At 40.2% G+C, this 22,779-nt stretch overlaps 1 protein-coding gene across 6 annotated transcripts in view; it reads right to left on the bottom strand.

Moving 5' to 3' along the window:
* GRIA3 (glutamate ionotropic receptor AMPA type subunit 3) overlaps positions 1-22,779 on the bottom strand; it is a 149,528-nt gene that overhangs the window by 70,832 nt on the left and 55,917 nt on the right. For all 6 annotated transcript variants that reach the window (XR_007206709.1, XM_048318370.1, XM_048318371.1 and 3 more), the window contains exon 4: positions 10,640-10,827. Coding sequence is in view for 5 of the 6 variants with exons in the window: in XM_048318370.1 (XP_048174327.1) it covers positions 10,640-10,827 (188 nt within the window). In the remaining variant the exon portion in view is untranslated. The remainder of the gene's footprint in view (positions 1-10,639; positions 10,828-22,779) is intronic.

The following is a 22,779-nucleotide window of genomic DNA, read 5'->3' as shown; positions in this document are numbered from 1 at the left end:
TTCTTCAGGAGCTGCTTCCCTCATACAAAGGGTTAAAACCCTGTGACTGTAACTATAGTGCAAACCCAGGGAGGCGATTTATCTCTTCACTTGGTATTAACGGGACAGGAATCCGGCCACCAGGGGTAGTGATGCTGTAAAATATGCAGTAAACAATGATTTCATTTATATGAAGAATGAGTACTATATCAAATTTGAGTTAAATATTAAATGAAGAATGTATTAAATATTAAGATGAAGATTCCACACACATATTATTTGTTGCAGATAAAAATAACTGAATATATATTTGAGATTAATTCATCCACCATTTCACAGTCTTCATGCCCTTTAGAGAATCTCACAAATCCACACACAGCCCCAACTGATGTATTTTGTATTTTTGTGTAGTATATGGACCTAAGAATTTTACTTCCATGCTACGGCCAACTTACATATTTGTGACTGCATTTTATAACCAAATTCTCACTTTTCTCTATAACACAATATCAAGACCATTTGTTTCAGCATATAAAACATTCTTCAAACAGCTTTTGGCTGTTCCGCAATGGATCTCTCATGGGAGATTCTCTCCTAGAGAACCGGAATCTCCTTAGAAGAAGAGGACAAAAATGCGCTTGGCGGAAGCAGGGAATTGATGCCTCTGAAGCACTTCATTAGTTTTTCCCCCTCTGGCCCCCTTCTTGTGTCCTTCTGTCCCTTGCCTCTCTCCTTCATGATAGTCACATCACGAGTGAAATTCTGCTTTTAGGCCATCTCCAGATAGATGATGGTTGTGCTTGTTAGTCCTTGGAGGGTAATTAAATGCAACATCTGAAAGCTGCATTGTGCTTTGTACCCCCTCCATATGGCTAAACCTTCTTTCCCCATAACTAATCTGACATTTGCTGATTGAACATTGTGTAGTGGAATACACATTTAATTTGTGCATAAGAGGTTACATTAGAAATTATTTCAGAAAAAAAAGCACAAACTGCAACATCGGTTCTAAGGCCATGATATTTTCTCCCAATTCCTTTCGTTGTGCTGACAAAATTTTCTGTGCCCTGGAAAAATTTTCTTAAACCCATTTTCCTTGATATGATTTAGCAATTTTGTCAGTTTAACTAATCTGTTGGCACAATTATTGTTAAAGGACATATTCGACTGCAAAACATCAGATCCCAGAGCACATGGAAAAGAAGAGTTTTATGATTCCTGGTAACTGCCATTCATAATCACAATTATTTACTCTTTAAGTAGAATAAAATTCATTAAATAAACTTTCCATCAAAATTTCTTTTTTTTTCAGGCAGACAAAACCAGTGTTATATCTCTCAGGACTGCATCTCTCTTCACAACTCACATCCTTCAATACAAACACCTTCATGTCAAAAATAATCAAAACTTAAACTACCTTTCATCACTTGAAGATAGTTCACTAAAAACAAGATCAGATACAAGGGACTGTTACAACCACAACAAAAATTCTTTGTACCATATGAAAAGAATACTCAAAATTGCTGAGACCTTTCCCCCTTATTTTGCCAAGATATCCTCAAGAAAACATATTTATTCCCAGACAGCTTCCTTGAAGAGATGTGTCATAGAAATTTTTAGTTAGTGAATTCTTTAGATTCTTAAGTAAGGGTAATAAACTAAAAATCCAGTTGTGTTCTGGAGGAGTTTTTGCAGCTGTTTTTATGGGAAGCAAATGCCTTATTACATATGTTACTATGCAGGAGTGGTTTCCACACATAGGTAATTTTAAGGAGATAATATTTAAATTGTCTACGCAGTTCTAGTACCTTTTTTGAGAAATATGCTGCCTTGAGAAATGAGCATGAAAGATGATTTAACATCCAAGGAAGTTCCAGTACTTTTTTCAAGCCTCTATAAAATCCTAAGTTCTTCTGAAATTTAAATTTCACCTAAAATTTTCCATAGAGGCTTTAGATCTCACAGAAATCACAGAGAAGTTGCTTTCCCGAGCAACATTCACAGTATATGTCCTTCAATCCACAGTGCAACCAGCTCCAATCCCGTGTAACGTGGTCCCACCACAATACCATCCTCATTACCAGCTTCCTGTACCCTCTCTTTCCTTATGCTGCCTCCTTGCTCCTCAGCAGCTCTTGTTGTAGACCTACAAGCCCATATCAGGTAGATCATAACCACCACTATCAAAGCTGACTTCCAGCTTAGCATGTTTCCCTAAATTTCACAACACATGAAGTCACTTTCACAAAGATTGCTAATAATAGTAATATTACATTTATTCTTAGTTGTCCAAACCTTCTGCAGAAGCCAGAAATGCTTCAGCACTGTCACACAGTGTGATGGTGTATCCACATTACTAACAGGCAGCTCTTTAGTGCTCTTTGGATCATGTCCCCAAACCCTGTGGCACAGGGGAGTTGGAGATATCCAAATGTCCCTTTTGGCTTTCAATACCATGAAACTGTACATCCAACACCCTTAAGAGCACACCCTTGCAATCACAGACACACATAAACAATGCTCATTTCTTATTTTCATATCCCACAGCGTAAACGAAACTTTATCAGTCTTAGCTGCTCAAAATATGAAAGGATCTATATCCACTGGGGAAAGAAAGGAAGAAATTAGGTAAACTGAGTCACACAGTTTTCATTTGAAAAACACACAAATTTCCCATTTTCTCCATACTTCCCATCAGCATGTCAGAGTAAAATCCCAGTGTTATTCCCTGGAATTGGACAAAGTCCAATGGAAAAAGAATTCTGCTTATATAAAATATTACTGCATGTCAGGATCACTTCAAACTATTACTTGGATATAACCCAGAAGTGTCGCAGTAATTCAGTCCCAGTGTTCACATAAGAATTTTTTGGAAGGGGTTTTGTACTGCAGAGCACTCCCTTCAAGCAGACCAAAAATACTGAATACTAGCCATTCTTTTTTTTTTTTTTCTTTTTAAGCATTTCCTTTCCTTTTCAAATGCCCTACAAAATTAAGAAAAAAAGTCTGTGCAATCTCCTCTAGGAAAGACAAGGTTACTATTTCTTATATTTTTTATTATAAATAGCATTTTACTGTGACTGGAATTGCACTCAATTGCCTTTTTTCAATGCTTTCAAAGAGTCTGAAAGGTTTATTCTGCTTCACGATAAACAGCACTCTGCAATATTCCCCATATAACTTGGTGCATAAACCATGAACTGAAAAAGATTATGAAGAGTTAATTTATTTTCACTAGATTTAGTTTATGCAGCAGGGGTGGCTGTTTTACTCATATGAGGTAATAAAGATACAGCAATATTTTTCTTTTCTGATTCTTTATATGCATTTTCCCAGGACAGAAGATACTTGGGGTTTTTTTAAGGGTCTATGTATATTGTTGATAATTTTATTTATTACACATTTTGGAAGAAAGAGTTTCCAGTAATACATGCACCATTATACCTCCACATGCATGCCCATGGTGTGACATGAGCAAATTTAATTTAGTAACACGGGCTTTTTTTACACGTGGGAACGTTCATTTTCTCTAAAATTATTATGCTGCTTTCCACCTTACTGGTTGCATACTGTGGGATAACTTTGTATTTGAGGGCCTGGTTCTCCATAAATTTAGTCCAGGCTGTCCCTGATGTCTTTAATCTGCTCCCCAGAGGCAGGTGGAATTGCACAGGTAAGAGGGTGGGATAAGAGACAGGAATCCCATATGAATGTATAATCACAAGCAGTGAGAGACTTGACTGGGATAGTGCTTTGCCATGGATTGGCCTGATCCAAACCCATCTCGAGCCTGGAGCAAACGTACCACAGCTCTGGATCACACCTCTGGACCTCATGTTTGCGGACGTCTCCCCACAGGACTGTAGCTATGAACTGTCAGGGTGCTCCAGAGAGCACCAACAGCAGCTGGGCTCAAAAAGCCCAGGGGGGTGGCCCCCATTCTGAATATCTTGCTGTTTGAACTGCAGTGTAACTGTGCTCTAGGAAATGCACTTTGGAAACACCTTGGTCCATGAGGGGCCCTGAAAAGCCCCAGTGGTTCTCCTCCTCCCCCAGATACGTGATTCATATCACACTGAAGCCATTAATCCCAGTTTAGTGAGCTGTGAAAAAAAGACACACACTCTTGTGCAGCTTTTCTTTTACTGAGTTAGGGCTTCTTCCCCTGTAAATGAACTGATGAGACACCAGAACTATCGCACTGTCTCTGGTGATGTACAACGCCTGTTTGCACAGTGGTACTGTGCTATTACTATTCATTTTGATAGTGTGTTTCCTTCCTCTCCCTGCAGTTGGTTCATCTGAATTGTCGCCAAGATGGCTGGTTGCCTTGGAAACTAATTACGGAAAGCCTTTGGTTAGAAGCAGAGTTTCAAGCATTAAACTATTTGAGAGACAGATGCAGAAATTAAGGTAATGTCTGCTAAGATGAAAGGGCTTATCCTTTATGTATAAGAAGAAAGAACCACATTTAAATGCCAGGACTGAAACAAAGCAATTTATACACAAACTGATTTTTAAAACCTGAAAGAGACAAGTAAGCAAGAGGTTTCAAAATCAGTCAGGAGCTTATAAGAGGTGACAAAGATTCCCAAAGCTATTAGAGATGGGGAGATAGGCAAATAGGGAAGGACAAAAAACTCAGGGGATTGCATGCTGAATAAATTCTAGCCAGCTCTCCCTTTCCTTCAAATACTGTGTCTTTAAAACACTTCTTGTGAATGTTGTTTTTGAAAAATACCTGTAGAACTAATGAAAGACCAAATCCTCTCCTCCAGTCCAGGTATGGCACGAGAAGCATCCGTGAGTACATCTGCTCCCAAAGCACACCAAATGCAGCAGGGAAAGGTGACTGCCAATGGCCCTCAGGACCTCTGCTCCAGAGACTTGTCCACAAGGGTAACAATTAGAGCAGCTCAGATGGTGTGGACACAGGCTAAACAGTGACTGGGACCCTCAGAGGGCTCAGGGCAAACACATGCACCATTTCTGTGCTCTGAAAAGCTGCATAGAAAGGTGAACTATGCAGCAAATTGTGCTTTTACAGCTACCTATTAACTGAAGTTCAAAGCAAATACAGTCTCTGTATGAGCAAGATATCAATTTAAATATCGTCTCCAGGATAACGGTTGACTCTCTACTTGCAACAGCATAAGTGAGCAAAGATTTTGGTTCTCTGTACATTTATTGGCACTGCAGAGGTTGCCATATAAATATGATTGTAACAGCATAACTGCATACTACAAGTGTTGTGGTAAAAATATGCAAAATATTAAAAGGAGATGTATATGTTTGCATTGGTGTGTGCATTTATCTCCCACAAATTATCATGAAACAAAAAATGAGTAACTTTTACAATCACAGAAAAATAAAAATTCTAATGGTGACTTCAGGTTCATACGTCCCTGGCACAAGAAACAAGAGTTGCTTGGCAGCAATCTTTTACCTACAGCAGCTTCCACATTTACAGTGAGACAATTCTGGTATTAATTATTATTACTACCGATCAGATACATTTAAAACTGTGCTTTAATGTCTTTTGAACACTTTAAGCTTTGTGTGACGTTACTTCAATCATTCTGCAGGATGACTAATAATGCTCTGATAAATTCCTGTCATTTAGAACCTGGCTTGTTTTATGAAATCTGAATGATGGCTTTGGAGAGACATTCCTTTTTACAAGCTAGAAATTCTTTCCTCAGGTATGTGTGAAATGTGCTGTGTATGGGGCAGATTAACCCAAGACGTTACTCTCTCTGCTTCAGCAATTCATCTCCTGCCCTTTATGAGTTTCACAGCTGACAGAAACAGGCCCATTAAGGCACATACAGCTGTCAGTTTTGACTTATGCCCATTCTTTACTTACTCTTCCGCTGGCTACGTCCTGAGGGTGACTGACCTAAGTAATTCCCCTTTCCTCCCCATATGGACTTGTGAGCTGCTGAAACTCCCTGGGTGTGAAGGGAAAGAAGTGACCTTTCATACTGCTTTACTTTCAGCAATACTCCTGGGTACCTAATGAAGAAATGTCCTAAATTTTAAGTTTCTAGTTCATTGGAAATGTAAAAATGAACTGTACCAGTTTCAGAGTGATGTTACACAACAGTCTACATAGCAGATTCTCTCCTGGAGCCTCAGCTGAACCCCATCCTCTGATCCACACAGCTCCAGAGAGAGGATAAAATCAGCCTGTGATATGGCTGTGGCCCCAAGCCCTGGAGAAGGCGATGGGCACTCTGCTCTGGAGGGTGTGCTCCAAGCAGTGCGGTACCTTCAGAGGACATGGCATTGCTGGGCTTCAAAAACAAAGCAGAAGCTGAAGCTACCCACAGCTCTGCTTCAAGTGTCCCCCTGCATTTGTAGACAATTGTATTTTAAATTGCTATGGAGAACACAGGCAACCCCCCACCAGACCATCTGTTTATAATGGAACACATAAACCAGGAAGTTTACATGACAGCAGTCTTGAAATTTTTCAATTACATTTTTCTCTATTGTTATTTTTAATGACTGTTGGTCAACGCAATACTGCAGTTCTGTGTTTATTCTTACAACACCCTAAATGTGAAAGTTGTTGTGCAGTGAGCACACTCCTCTGAGATCTGAGCAGCTGTTCAGAGAGAGGCAGCTGGGGCTGTACTGAAAACCTGCACACCTCCATCCTAATCTCAAAATTTCAGACTCGAAGGTCAAGTCATAGTCAGTGCTTACATGGGACAGAGTTCAGTCAATCAGATTACCCTTCTTAATCCTAGAGATACTTCACTTTAAGTTGTCTTTGACAGTCTGGCTGTCATTGTAAAACTTTGGGGACTGCATTCTCTACTGTAATATTGCTTTTGCTTTGTGAGATGCCTTCACTCAATACAGACATTGCCTTGGAGCCTAACCTTTATGACTAAGTTTGGAGATAGTGTCCTTTTGATAAAAGCATGCAGTCTCTGGAATAAACAGGTCTTTTGTAAAGTTTCACCATTTTGATCCTGAATGGAGTTTCTTCCTCCTCATTTGCCCTCAGGAGATTTTCTTCTAAATGGACATAAAGCCACTCTAGTCTGAAATACAGCTTATTGTCCTGGGAATAAGAAAAACATATTTCTTAACTCAAAAACATCTTTCTAAATACATGGTTGAACAGTCTAAGGCTTACTGTTAGCTCTCCAAAAAAATGTTCTTCTGTTTATGAGAACAAAATGTTATATCTATCTGTGAAGAAATACAGAATATTTTAGCATCAAGGGACAAGAAGTGTGGGGAGCTTATGAATTTTGCATGACATAAGTGTTATTATCTATATGCCTGAGAGGCCAGTAGATGATTGAATTGGATATAGTTTTGTTGTGCAAGGGCGATACAGATCCACATGCTCAGTGGTTACAGAACTACAGAGCAAGTGAAGAAACAGATGGCAACTTACAGAATAACCACTGATTTCTCTGCTTCCCTCTATTCTACAGCTGAAGAGGTTTGGGCAGGGTATCCACCTCCAGGACAAAACGTAAGGCCCATCACAAAATCTTTTGAATGGGGAATGAAAACAGATCAGCCTGCAGTAGGAAAACTGGCACAAAACAGGTTACTCAGGCAGAGTAGGAGCTGAGGTGCCCTCTCTCCCTGACCTTATATTTACAGCTGGGAAGATCAAGTAGCAGGTACCAGACAGCCCCAAGAAGATAAATACTTCATATGACAGGCTACAGATGTTGGAAACATAGGGACAAACACATGTGCCATATGCTAAAGGTGTATGGAATCACTGACTCCCATGTCTGCACATCGCTGGAGGAAGGTACAGAATATTCCAGAACGACCTTAAGTCTCAAAAGAAAATCCCCAGCTGTGTAATTGTCTTTGGATAAGCCTGAATTTTTTGAAGAGATGTATACCCAGGTCTGAACTGGTTGAAAAAAGGATCAAAGGAAGAGAAGTGCACACATTGACCAGTCTGATACAGGAAAAGAGGTCACTCTTACTGAATCCAAGCACTAACACAAAGCCATGATACATGGTTCCTGGAGCAAAGCACTGACAAGCTTGCTGAATGGGCTGGCCAAGAGCCCAAAAGTCTGATAGCAAAGTCAGTGCGTGTTTAGACTGTTTAGTGGTTTACAGTCTGTTTACTTCTGCTATGACTTTTCTTCTTGAATAAGTTCTATTTAAGCCTCTGAAATCCACGGTCACTGGCAAATGCTGCTGCTGACTCAGAGAATGAAATAGCAGGTGCCACACAGTGACCACATAAAGCCCCTCTCTGGAAGGAGGCATCACTCCCAGAAGCTGATGGGAGGGTTGACCTTTGAAGTTGTGCTCCTAGGAGGCCAAAAAAAGGGAGAGGAATGGAGAGGCAGCTGGGTTGAGGCAGCCTATGCCAGCCCTCTATGGGACACAGTTTGTCCATCAGTACTCTGACATAGCAGTTCCGACAGGTGAAACGTCTTGGCTTCCTTTTGCTCTCACTGGGAAAAAGCTTCAAACCCATCTGCAACTGTGTATCAGCAAGTGGTAACAGGCTCAGATGTTACTGCTTCTCAGCTGAGCAGCCTTCCTAGACTCCACACATAGCACTGAATTGACTTTCTAAACTGCAATAAAATGCTAGATTTGAAATATGCAAATCCAGACTTATCTCTCCCCTCAGTAATATGCTATCAGCAAACACAGTTTGCTAAAAAAAAGACAACTCTCCACTCCCTTGAGCAAACTGGATGGATGGATTTAAATACCACACGTTTGTGAAAACTTTTAACTACTTTATGAGAAGATAACAAGGTAAGCAGAGGAGATGGAAGGAAAAGCCTTCAAACAATAATTGTTCAGCTATCAACCTAGGGTCCATCCCCCATTACTGACTTTCCCTGTAGAAATTTAAGTCACTGCTTTTCAGTATCCAATCAAAAAGCCTCTGGGAATTGTTGACAGAAGATATTCTTAGCATCAGGGGCACCGGCATGCACTGTAGAGTTTGGGGAAACCTGGAGGCCCCAGTAGCAAATTTTTACTTAACAGATGCTAATCACATTGATAGAAGACTGAGTTATACATTTAACAAAATTTAAACTTCACTAGAGTTGAATTTAGAATAGTAGCAGAAGAAAAGAGTCATCAGGTTTTTTGCTATATGGTTTGCTTTTTATGTAGCTTTCCTTTTAGGCACTGAAATGGTTTGACTTTTTTTCCTCTCACTTGGACAATAGAAGAAAAAATGAGAACAAATGTAAATGAAGTTAGATCAAACAAAAGGCCTGTTTCTCAGCTGAGAGTGGGCCCAAAGAGCTCTTTAAGCTTGGCTCAGGAGTGCTCTCCTGCAGCATTTTCAGGAGTGGGTTGTGGGTAGGTATGGCGTTTTGCATCTTTTCCAAGAACATGAGCAAACGAAAGAAAAAAAAAGAGAAGTTTTTTACACTTTTCAGTATGAATTTCCCAGAAGAGAACATTCACCATATTGCCTAAAAATACAGTGTAAAATGCAACGCTGTGTATTAGTATCAGAACCATACCAGAGTTAGGGACCAGCATGGCTTGTGCCCTGTTCCCTTGAGCACCTTTCCTTGTTCTGTAAGTAGCAGCTATGGCACCTGGCTGTCCCCACAGACTGACCCTCAGTGATACACCTCAAGTCTTGACAGGAACTGAATATTTTGAGAAGGAACACAGTGAATATATTTTTCATGTTTCCCAGGGTTTATGGCGGTGAAGTCAGTTTGTTGGTAGTTTACAATACAACATTTCTAAGAGATATGCTAATGCTTCAAGAAATTTAAATGTTATTCTTGATCTATTCCATGTTATGAACCCACAGTTAAATTTATGAAGTGGCAGTAATCAGAGGGTTTTTCTGTCTTAATGCAAGTGAATTCCCACATGCCTGTGAATAACCAGGCAGCGTGGATTTGGTTCCACACCAGCACCAGCTTTGCTGTGAGCCCAGGCAGCAGGGTACTGTCCTGCATCTGCTCCCAACAATTTGCATGTTACTACACCTCTTCAAGCACATTGCACAGCACAACCAACGGCACAGGCATTCTGGGTAGCACCCTGGGATGACCAGAGGGTATGGTCATTCCTCTGGGGCAAAGCAAACACTGGGAAAGCCATGCAAGAGCAAAAGAGTCATTCCAAATGCATCTTCACCCACAAAGGCGTTTAGACTCCATCACCCACAATTTAAGCCCGTCAACAGCACTGGCTGTGCAGAGGGGAGGGCTTTATGTACCAAAAAGTACTAATGAGTCATTTAGACTACCAGCTGAATTTTTCATTAGCAGTATTTCCATTTGGGAATTCTTTAAGATGATACTGTGATACTTCACTGGCTTTTCATTTGTTTCATGATCCACTTAAGAAACTGCAATCCTTACAAGCAGCCTTGATTCCAGTAATGTTACTCTGGCAGCTGAGGTTTTAGGTTCTTAACCTACTTAAAAATAATTCATTATTAACATTTGGGAAAAAATATCACAGAGATGTTTCCTGGTAGGTTACATGTAAGTGCTGCCACCAACTATGAGCATCACTGTGGCATCTTAATTTTACTAGGTAACTGGCCAGTTGCTGAGACTCACGTCTCAAAGGATACTCAATTAATTTCTAGAAAGAAACAGTTCTGGACATAATAACGATGGCTGTCAGAGATATATCACAATTTCTGAAAAGCAGATACCTGTTCCAAAATGGTGTTGATTCTGTCTACTTCACAGTCAATTAAGTATCTTTTTTCCTGCCGTCTGTCCATCTCCTCTATAATTCTTCTGAACTCTTGAACATCTTTTATGCTTCCTACAGATCTGGCTGTCACTTGCCAGTTGTTCTGTACTGCTGCTTCCATAATTGCCTGAAGAATGGAAAATCCTGTGGGGGAAGAGACAATGTGACAATTTAAAAGCAGAACAAAAATAAAAACTAATTTGAATGTTTGACAAAGGGTTCACAAAAACTTGCATCATCTAAGGAGACACAGACTAGCTGAGAGCCTGCAAGTGCTTCATTACTTGAGAAAACAACAGTGTAGGGACCACTTTCTTCTTTCAGCTATGCCATCAGCAAAGTCGCTGACTTCAGCAGAAGGTCTTGGTGCCATATTACTGCAAGGCATATCAGAGTCTGTCCAATATACCATATTATGATCGTCTCAGGGATGTTTATGGTCATGCTGGGGTCTGTACCAGCTGAGAATAGGAGCCTGCAGCCGTTACCTGGGCAGAAGTCCATCAGACTGAGGAGCGGGACAGAAGGGGTGATTTGCCTGTGCAGACTGCAGCAATGGGTCATTAGCTGGCAGGGATCCAAGCACTGCACAAGAATGCCAATTAAGTCATTGTACCAGTCACTGGAGCCACAACCACAAGAGAGTATTTTACTGATACTTTGATTTCAAAAAAAGTTTTTAAATATGGAGTCTAGCAGCATTAAACACACTTTCAATGCATTCATTGAGATAATACCAACTCATTTAGCATCCTCGACACAGGAGAGAGGTAAAGAATGACCAAGGACTACACAGTGGGAAATTACAGAGGCAAGCAGCATTTCATTTCTTGCGAACAGCCATGCCTTGGCAAACGGCAGAACCCAGGTCAAGTCCCTAAGTGAAAAGTGGTGGAACTAAAGACAGAATCTCTGTCAAGTCACGCTTGTATAGGAGTTATCAGATATTGATTTGCATCCCTTTACTTTAGTATGTAGCTGGGAACTTGGTGTACTACCTGTTTTCATTCAGGAAATTTGATTTTGTGCATAGTTCCAATAGTTTCAATTCTGAGCAGATGCCAAGCAAAGACAGAGGTCATCTACTTCAAGCACACAGAGTGGTTTTCAGTAGAGTTTTATTGTACAGAAGCATATCCATGTGAGTGCTGTTTCTGTCCAGATAATTTACTTGCAAAACTTTCAGTCCAATTATTTAGTCATACTGTGGATTTCTTATCCACAGCCAGACTTGAAAAGTTTCCACACAAGCACATAAACATACAGGATCAACAACCAATTAACACCAGTTCCCTACGCTTCTGAAACTAAAAGGAGTTTTGAGCTACACATTCACTGCTTTGTCAGAGACTGAAATATTGTAATTTATGACTTAAACATTTTCTTGAAGGACTTTTAAAACTGTATTACAAAAGCTGCAGAGAAGACTACCACATCCTGAATGGGGCCCTGACTGAGGCCTTACACAGCTCACTGATGAAGATCAGATAAAGTAACAACTCAGGGCTGGGGACATTCACAAAGCACAGGCTTAACACCTCCAAGATGAGGACCACAGCCCCAGGGCTATCAGCTGCCAGGCTCCCACAGACCCCCGAACCAAAGGATGGAGGGAGGAGAGGCTCTGGGTATCTTGGAAAAGCCTCTGGTCAGAGGCGCAGTGGCTGCCCATCCTCCACTGTGCAGAGGAGCCCAGCTGAGGGGTCCTCACTGGAAGGGGGAAGCTTACCCACAGCAGAAGGGGTGACATGGCCCATCACAGGGGCCCGCCTCAAAGGGGTTTCCAGACCCTGCACCAGATCACCAGAGGTGATGCAACAGATCCTCAGTGTTGCAAGGGGCAGTGTCACGTTAGCCCCTGCAAGGGGCGACACGTGGGCGTTCCCACCTGGCCCAAAGTGTCTATTAATGCACGGAATTCTGCACCCTTTGGCGTGTGGCGTGTGGCAGCATGTACCGGCGTGGCCACGGCAGCGACAGGGGACTCTCACCACCAGCAGACCAGATGGAGGGGAACAATGAGACATCGTTGGGACCCTTGGATGGGTGATCTGCTTCTACCTAACCCCTGTCACCTCTCCCTGTCCCCCCACCCCACACTCACACTTCTTTTTTCCATTTCTTTCTTTCTCTCTTTCTTTCTTTTCTCTTCCTTTCTCTTTGCCCCTTTTACTATTAAATAAAATACATCAATTTTTTGGCATCAACATCTAAGTTCATTTAGTTTTAATCTCGTTTCTGGGAGTATTTTGTACCTTCTAAGTTCTTTCCAGTTTATGCACAGAGATTTAGCTTTCTTTGCTTTTCTGAGTTTAAACCAGATCGTAACATGCTGCAAATTACACCAATAACTATTCTGAACTCAGACATCCTTGCAGAGGTACAGTGATAACAAAAAACTTGTGCTGCAGCCTGATCTTCCACAGCCTGCTGTGAATCTGTAGTGGCTGTCTGAAGCCAGAGGAGCTGCACCATTACCTCATTACAGACACAAACAAGGGAAGAGTGATTTTCTGGATTACAATTAGATTATTGTAATTTACCGTGTGACTTCCTTAGGTCTCACTCAAATGCCCTCACTTTCCCTGTGCAGCCTCCTTGATTCTTAATGCTTTTCCTCGTATGAATGCACTTTACTATCCCATGAAAGGTGGTGACAATTAATATGTACACTGGTTGAGAATTCTTTCTGGCATCTTCTTTCCTCTGAGACTAGTGAAAGAGAGGCATTTACATATGTATAGTACAATGAACTCAGTCTTCCTTAACATCATATTTTACAAAAATGGTTGTGATGTCTGTGACAGCATTGTGATTCCATTACACGTAGGAGGAAGATCTAAGCCTAAGATACTTTTTTGGCTGCAAATGAGGAACTTTTATGTGGAAACATAAATACCACTAATGGGGATTTACGAATGCCCTGTGTACAAAGATGTGCTTTTAAAAAGACATGATTCCACTAAGTAATAAATATTTACAACTTTGTTTCATCATTCATGTAACATCTAAGTATGAACCTTGAGCTTGCTGTAAACAACAACAGTCTGTAAGTCCAGGTTTTTTTACTCCAGATTGAACAAATCAGTTCAAAATATTATGAAAAACTGACACTTCAAACATACCTGTAGTTCTATTTTTTGCTAACGACACATACAAAGCTTGTGAACTGTCTCAAGGAAAGAAGGAAAATGAATATGCTGGAGTGAAGATGCCATTGGTTGACTGTCATGCTCCCAGTTTCAGTTAACACTGAGTAAGAATTTCCCTTGTCAAACCTTGAATATCTCAGAAGAAAGCTGGGGAATTTTCCTGATTTTGTGCAATTGCATGTTTGTGGGGGTGTGAGTATATGTGTTTTTGTATGCATGTGAATTAGTCAGTGGTTACCATTTCAAGAAAGAGAAGAGCAAGATTACTCAGCAGCCTTTCTCCTATGCATGAAAATACAACTACAGTAAACTAAGAGCGAAAAGTGTCAGAGCTTTGTAATTTCTGTCTTCTCTGCCTCCTGTTTCTCCTTGTCACATCAAGTCTTTACAATCACAGTCCCCTCTACCCTTGCCAGTTCTTGAAATCCTCCCTATGGGTACCATCTCTGCTGTGCCAGCTCCTCTCTCTTGGGCCTGCTCCCATCCTTGCTTTGAGAAGAACCATTTGCCCTTCCTGCAGCAGCTCGTTAGGCCAATCCTCTGAAGATCTTTACAGAGCCCATTCCTCAGGTTTACTAAAGCTTGGTTCAAACCTCCTGCTCTCAGGAAGGCAGCACTTGCAACCTCGCTGTTCCAGCGTCAGGTCTCTCCCCATGTCTAATGCCTTCAGCACCATTTGCTGCATTTTACATCGTTACCCATCACGTGGTATTTCCATAAACAACATGTTCCAGGCTCCAGCTGTACTTTACCATTAAAAGAGCAGTTACATAAGCAATATGATTGTTTAACTAAAAGGACCATTTTATCTTCAAATGTGAACTTTTATTTCTCTTTAGCATAACAATGCAAGCTGTGCCATTTTGGGAGCACTGCCTGGGTGATGGACAGGGAAATTATTTCCTGTGTTGTGTGCACCAGTGACCAGGCCTGCACACAGTGCTTTTCCACACCCTGCCCTCAGGACACACACCTGTGAAAGCTCCTCAAGAAATGCTCACCCCTGAGCACCCTGGAGGTGCAGAACTCTTACAGGTACCTCTCATCTTGTTCCCCCTAAAGGAGAAGGCAACAGCCAGCCATGGCAAATATCTCTGGTCTGAAGTTTTTGTCTGGTGTGCATCACATCTACTCCAAAAGACTAAAGAACTTGTAATTCACCACAGGTCTGTGGAGAAGTCGTGCAGGAAGGGCTTTTATCAATACTGTTGCCAATTCATACTACTTCCATCGAGACAGACAAAAAATATTAGCTAAGGCAAGAAAAACTGTCATCCTCCTAGAAGATGACAGCAATGAGATTATCTTGAAATGGGTACATAATACCATCACCAAAATTCAGTGGCTGCTCATTCTGTAGTCATTAATACCAATACAGACCACAAGCAAAATTTATCTAGACTCTAATCTGATCTTTCAACCTCTTTTTTTAGTCATACCTTGGATGTGAAAAAGTAGTAGGATAAAAGGCAGGCATTTTTCTGGAAGCACTGTTTCTGAGGTTAGTTCATCTGAAGGCACCACATCCCTTCTCTGCACTATGTTATTAAAAAGGTGCCATTACAGATTTAAGAATAGTCTGGTCACATAATGGCTGTGGCCATACTTGCCAGGTCATGTAACACACATGTTGCTCCTGTTATCTTTGAGGGCAACCTCACAAGTCAATCTGATCTGCACCACTAAAAGCTTAGATGATCCTGGCCTTAACATTCATATATGCCATTGTCTGGCTTATTCTTAAAATAGTGATGAATTCAAAGAGCTAACCCTCATCTAAACAGCCTGCAAAATGATTGGGCTGAAGGTAAGTACAGCAATAAAACAGGTGCCCAGCCTGCCTCTCAGTGAGCTGAAGCAAGTATTTTGAGTTTTGCAGACTGAAGCTTGCAAAGAAAGAAATCATTCTATATAAATTTCCCTTAAAGCAGGGAAAATATTATTTGTTGCAATGTTCTTTTGTTGCTCTGTTCTTTAAGCAACCCAGATGGAATTACATTCTGGCCAGTCCTCCCTGAAGCTGGACTAAGAAACAAATGCAGCTAGTATCTTCCTGCTTTTGCCAGGGAAGTAAAGTCTGTGACTCAGCCCTTCTGATCATTCCTTCGATACAAGCATCTCTCCACTGATCCTACTAACACAAGAGAAGAGGACATTTCACTCTTTTGCATCTCTGAAAGCTCACAAAACTTCTCCCACATCCACATAGGCAAAATTCATCTCAGCAGTTTTCTCAGCCATATGAAATTCTATGTGCTACATGACTGAACTTACTCTTGTTTAAATAACAGCAATCATTAATGTGACATGACGAAACAATCACACTGGAACATCGGTAGTGCCACATGAGCCCTTGCAGCTGGCACCAAAGTACTTACTGAAAAAAGCTACCACTTATTTAAATCTCTTTTCCTGAATGTTCTTGCTGAGATCTTGGACCTTTAGCCTTCTACAGAAATGAAAGAGCACTTGCTCTTCCTTTTGCCTTGATGAGTACCAACGATCTATGAGGGGTGTATTTTCCTGACATGCAGCATGCTTGTGACACCTGAATGAACATTGGCTCTGATCTGAATACGTGTGTTTTGAACTATATATCTGGGATGTGATACAAAGATCTACGCCTCTGGCCCACGAGTGAATTTCAGGGACTTAAGTGTCGAGCTGTGTTTGTCAAGAACACAATGAGATCACCAAAAAGGAAGCCATCCAGGCAAGTGATTCCCCCTGACAAATACAATTTCTATGACGCCAGCTTACACTTCAAGTGTACCAGAGGTCGGTAAGTTGAGATATACTTGGATATTCTGTGTGTTTGGCACTGAACCTAACACTAATTTGAAAGCAAACAGATCAACATGTAAGGCGCGAGTAAAAAAAACAACTAGCCAACCCCAAACATTCCCCATCATCCAAAATCCCAACATGTCTGTGGGGTAAGTACGCTTTGTATAACCCAGGTCTGCTTAAGAACTTCATAACCAGGGGAAGAAGCAGCGAACAAGCTACTAAATGAGTCACCAGGAAGCAATTCAGCAAATGCTGAGGACCCTGGAATGCTCTTTCAGCCTAACAAACTTACATTCAAATTATTAAATAAAATAGAGTAAGTGCAATCCATCTAGTTTTGACCTGATCACTTCTAGCTGGTAACCAACATGTAAAGTGTTACACTCCACTACTCTGGTAGCAGATAACCTTCTAGATCAAGCAACAAACACATTCTAATGATTTTTTTATTATTATTTCTGCTTTTTCTGTTCTGTAAACCTCTAGTTTCCCCTGTTAAACTATGGTACTGCAACCTGTCATCCATAAACAGAGAAATATGCACAAATAGGTATGACAGCTTGGTTGAGTGAAGGTGAACTTGCCTGGCTCTAAAGGAGAATTTGCAGGAACCATCTGGTTCATATTTGTTAGGGATGGGATACAGCTAAAACTGCAGAAATTCAGAGCTGCTGAATGCAAGTGAAATACCTTTTTTTTCCCCTAAATGGCTCTTTCTGAATCCATTTCACCTTGATCTATTCTTTCATAACAACCTTGCATCTAACTCATCTCTCATTTTATTCAAGTTTTAGGTCAATGCAACTACAGTGTTTTTGAATTAAGCTGTGCCAGTGTAAAATGAGAACAATGTAGTAAGGGATCAAGGAGTTCAATAACCAAGGACAAGACAAAAAGATGCCGTAAGCAATGCTGTCATTTCCGTAGGGGGACTTATTCGTATGACTTTCACAATGTTGTGGGCAAATCTGCTGGTGTAGGACAGATAGGGATCCCTCAGTACAAGGATATGATCCGAAGTTTATCAGAAGAGCTGTGTTCTAGTTTTAGCTTTGCTATGCAAATCTTTATTTAAATAATTTTCAAAGGAATATTAATTGAGTGAACAGCTTCTATATAGAGACTGGAAACAGAACAGACAAGATGGAATCACTTCAAAATCAGAGTAAATTCCACTTGAGGAAAATATAACAGGTAAAAAATTTTGTAGAGAAGGCAGAACTAGCACAGAAAATCAGAAAAAGGAATAACGAATTTTGAGAAGTGACAAAAGGTGAAGAGCACTGTGTTGTCCAGTGGTATGGGCTGTAGGGTATCCTCTGTGTACTGATGCTGATGAAACTGATACTGATGCTACCAGAGTTGTGAGGGCACTCTGTCACCAGACAGTGCTGAGATCTGGGAGACATGGGCCCAGGAGTAGTGGAGAACTCTTCCAAAGGGAAAATTTTTACATGCAAATGGAAAAATTGTAAAATGACATTAGCATTAAAAGTAATTAACTTCCAAGCTTTCGAATATCTGAATAACAAAAAAATAATTAAAATGCCTAAGTACATTACTCCACAGAGTCCAGGGCTTTGTCTGTCCAGCAGATCCCAAACCCTAAAACTAGGCAGTAAGCATGGTACTGTCACACACGCAGTGAGATACAAATCTATGGAGTTAAATTCCTATGATATTTATGACCAACACCAATTTCCCTGAGTGCCCTGAATTCTCCAGCAAGGACATGCTCCAAGTGCCATCAGCAAACCCAGAATAAACCATTTTCTGACTATCCTGCATCCTACTGGTATCAGGAAGCTAACACCATAACCGTAGTACAATATCACAGCCTTGCCCAGATGCAGCTTTCTGTAGAGGCTTCTTTCCCTTGTCTTCTTCACCTTTGAGCTCTTCTAGCTCACAAGTGGTTTTGCAGCCTCACTTACTGCCTCTTCCATGGAGCAAGCAAGAAGCCTTGCTGCTTGCAACAGACCAGCCTTCAGCTGTAAAGCATTTGAATGACATAATCAGAACAGAATTTTCTTTGGGTAAAAATAGAGGAAACCAAGATACACAGATATTACCAGCCATTTCCTCCAGACCCACCAGAGATTTTTTTGTTGTTTTTGTTTTTGTTTTCATTACCCCTGTGCATTGGTAACTGAAAAAACCAGATCTAGTCACCATGGATAGAAAATATCTCAGCCATAATCCTCCTGACATCAGACACCATGAGCTGACTATAATGAAGCCTAAGTGGACTTCATCTGTCCTTAACTTCAGGCACATTTGGATGACAGTCTCTTATATTCTTCTTCTAGTAGGGAGGGAAAGAGAGAGATGCTGTGTAATTTTTCTGTTTGAAACATGCATGGAAATCAATGGAAGAAAACACATAAAAGAATAAAGTTGTGTAAAGCATCATCATCAGGTATCACTCACAATGTCTACCTGCAATTGAAAAACTAAACCAGAACAAAAATCCCAATGTGTTGACTAACACTCAACCCATGAGGCTGATTACTACATGTTAAAAGTACATATCTAATTGTGTTTACACATTTATCTCAGAATAAATGATTCTAATTAGGAATCAAAGAGTTAACAATTATCAGTCTAGAAAAGACAACCTGTCTGCTAAACAACAGTAGCACATTCCATGTAAAGCCACATTCCATCCATATGGCATCCCAGAATACATTTTTCTCTTATTTACTAGAGCAAGCTGAATAGCTCCAAGCCCCCAGTGAGCTGGGATACTGATGGGAACCATTATTTATTATTCAAGGTAAAATTGCATAATTGTGATACAATTACAAATAGAGTTAAGAAGGAAAGTATTGCAAGGAATTATCATCTGAGAAAAGAAATAAAAATTAATTCTTTTTAAGCTTAAATAACTTTTTTAGCCAAAAGAGAGAATCACTGCCTTTATTCTGTTAAAGGCAATAGATGTTCTGGAAAAAGGAAACTTACTCATTTATCAACAGCAGAGGATTTTGAAAATACCTAAACTGACTTCATATATTCAAAGAGTGAAAAACATAATTTCAAAGTATGCTGTAAATTTAAAAATATTGGAAACAGAAGTTAACTCTTTACCACAATACATTAAGGTTTTTAGTATGAGTGTGCAAGAGTATTGCTGTCTGCCTTCTCTTGAACACGTTTGGAACTACTGAGTCTAAAAAGTGATAAATATTATTCCTTTGAAGAAACAATCACAGGAGATTATGGTAATCAGACTATGAATCGAAATACATATTCATCATAAAAAAACCCTGGGTTCACCTCAGATAAATGTCTTGGAAAAAAATAATACTAGTTGAATTGTCCTCAGTTATAGTAAAGTTATTCTTTCTATCTGACCTTCAGTCAATCATGTTAGAAAAATATTTATTCCTCTTCCTAACCTTTATCTACACTTTCCTTTTTCAAACTACCTGAGCAAACAGATTTTATGCCTCTGAGAATTTTCATTAACAGATGCTCTCAGCCTTTCAAAGTCTCCCTTCATCAACATCTCACTCTTTAGTAGCCAGCATTTTAATTGCCCTTGCAGCTGGAATATGTCTTATAGCTCAACCTATAAGTTAATTTCCTTTTATTTATTCTGAACACACACACACACACACAAAAAAAAAAAAAAAAAGCAATCAAAGGGTGACTACTGATCTTAAAAGTATTCTGAAATTTAAATGAGGTTTTTTATGGTAATATAAATGATAATTTATGGATCTATATTCACAGTCTGCGTATGTGTTTCTTTTTTGTCACTTAACTGGCTATTTCTGCCTCGTTTTTGCTAATAGCTGGCAATATGGAGCTTTTATATAGCACTATTTCCTATGTTTTTTCAGTACAACATTTCTCTTAATAACAATGATGTATTTGTTAATTACAAGGCCTCATATTAATTCTAGACCGGTCTGTATAGCCCCCAACTACTTGGTAATACAGATTTAGTCTGAATTGAGCTTGAACATACAAATATAGTTGTACTGCATTGACCAGAGCACAGAATGTAACATCTGACCTCCTTTATACTGATTCCTCCTGTAGTGATGGCACAGGATGACAATTTACAAAGTTACTGGAGAATTCACATGGCATCAGTAGGCAACACCTAACCTAGCACAAAGCTTGGGGCTAACAAGTTACCTTTCAGAACACTTCACTCAGATGAGGTGGCAGAACAAGGATGGGCTGGCTCAGTGCTCTGTATCAATGACCTGACCCCCTTCCTTCTTGCAGGATAATGCTCTGTGTCTCAAAAAGAACCTGGTTTATTCTGCAGGGTGGTGACACACAACAGGCTCATGTAAGCTGCAGATTAGAAACTTCCCACTGCCTGCCAGTCAGGAAATCCCTTTGGCTTTACCTGCTATTCAGAAAGAGACCAAAGGGGAAACAATGCCTTGCTTTTATTATTCAAACTTGTAACCTTTGGCTCTTTTGCACCAAAAATCACTAAGAAATTTAGCATCAGGTATCCCTCCTCTCCTAACACATAGAATATGTTTTGGCTGTTGTGTTATATTTTGCACCTTCTAAATACAGGGATTGGAGCCAGTAAGCTCAGATGGGGGAAGAAACCCCGGATGTGTGTCAGATCTGTGGTCAGTTACTGCACATGCTGTTCCTGATTTACCTCAGGAAGGCAGCTCACATGAAATATTAGGCTGAATTATACAGAAATGTGCAAACATTTCAGCATAAGGATTCACTAAACAGAGACAGGGATGTGATTCAAACATTTAGCTCTGGCTTCATCTCTCCAAGTTTTCATGGGTTCAGTTGGGGAAGGAAACAGAGAGGCATTCTTGGAGTTGGCTCCACAAACCAGCAAGGTCTGGGCTTCGGATCCAGACTTTTCTACAGCATGAGATATTTACAAAAAAATAAGAAAAGAATGGTAACATTGCTTAGGCAGAGGCAGATTTTGTCTAATTTACTGCTCTGATAATTGACAACTGGGAAATACCAGTATGACAGGCTTCACAGAGAAACTGGACTCAGGGAATAACCTGTATGACTTCAAAGGAAACTTCAGCAGAAGCTCAGCCTTACCTTACGATCACCTTGGGCAAAACTTGGTCCTGCATATAAAGAACCTTTTGACAGACATGCATATGCCCTCAAAATTTGTCCAAAAATTAGCATAATGGAAGTGGGCACTGCTGGATCACCATGAACATGGAACAGTATCAGCAAAAGGTCATGCATTCTTCATGAATTCATGTCCTCCAGATCTTTGCTAACTGCTGCTGAGCTACAGACTCATATCTCTCCATGACGCTACAGTAAAATCATTGAATGTATAAAACTGTGTTTCTTAGTTTTATCTTATAAATAAATGTAGAATAAAAGTCTTGTTCTTGCATGTGTATGTGGTAAATACTAAAGATTCTGTTAAATGATCTAGAAATGGCAATAACCAGAGAATTTGAAACAACTAATACTTTTGCCTATGATTATCTCAGAAACAGGCTCACTTCACAGTGCAGCAGAGGTAACATTTTCACAGGTATCTGTCTTCCATTTTCAAAAGTGACTTGGGTTGGATGGTGGGAGCAGGTTTTCAGAGGCAATTAAGTTGCAGATGCTGAAGAACCTCATCAGGTGAGGTACCTGCATTCCACTGTCTTCATTGACAGCCACACATAGCTCTCATTGGTGTGCTTTTCACAATGTCACTCTGTGTGTGTTGAAACCCTAAACACCTCTGAAAGACCTGCCCTGTGTGCCTTTGGAAATCACTTACCAAAATAGGATATCTGCATCTCAGGATATGTACTCTGTGGCCTGCTTAAAAGTGGCACAGAATTCTCTACAGAATATGTGTTAATTAGTTCTTTCACTGCAACGTGTTCAACAAGTGCACAGATAAGGACTGTCTGACTAAGTGGGACGTACATATATCTGAGACAGACTATCAATTGTTAGCTTGAAGAAGAAAAGGAAGATAGAAAATTCCCTTCCAGGGTTGCAGAGCAGTAGATTATCTATTACAAGGAAGTGGTTGCACGTAAACCACATACTCCCTGTTTTCATAGTTTCAAACTAAATTGTTCTTAGTGTTTTCTCAGAATTGCTTTGTAAAATTAGGCAGTTGTAGCAAACACATCCTTGAAACCAGACAGGCTCAGTACTCTGATTATGTTGG

This window comes from Corvus hawaiiensis, chromosome 14, assembly GCF_020740725.1.
Source record: "Corvus hawaiiensis isolate bCorHaw1 chromosome 14, bCorHaw1.pri.cur, whole genome shotgun sequence".
Classification (NCBI taxonomy): domain Eukaryota; kingdom Metazoa; phylum Chordata; class Aves; order Passeriformes; family Corvidae; genus Corvus; species Corvus hawaiiensis.
The sequence above is the reverse complement of the archived record's forward strand: the minus strand, read 5'-3'. Positions and strand labels throughout refer to the sequence as shown.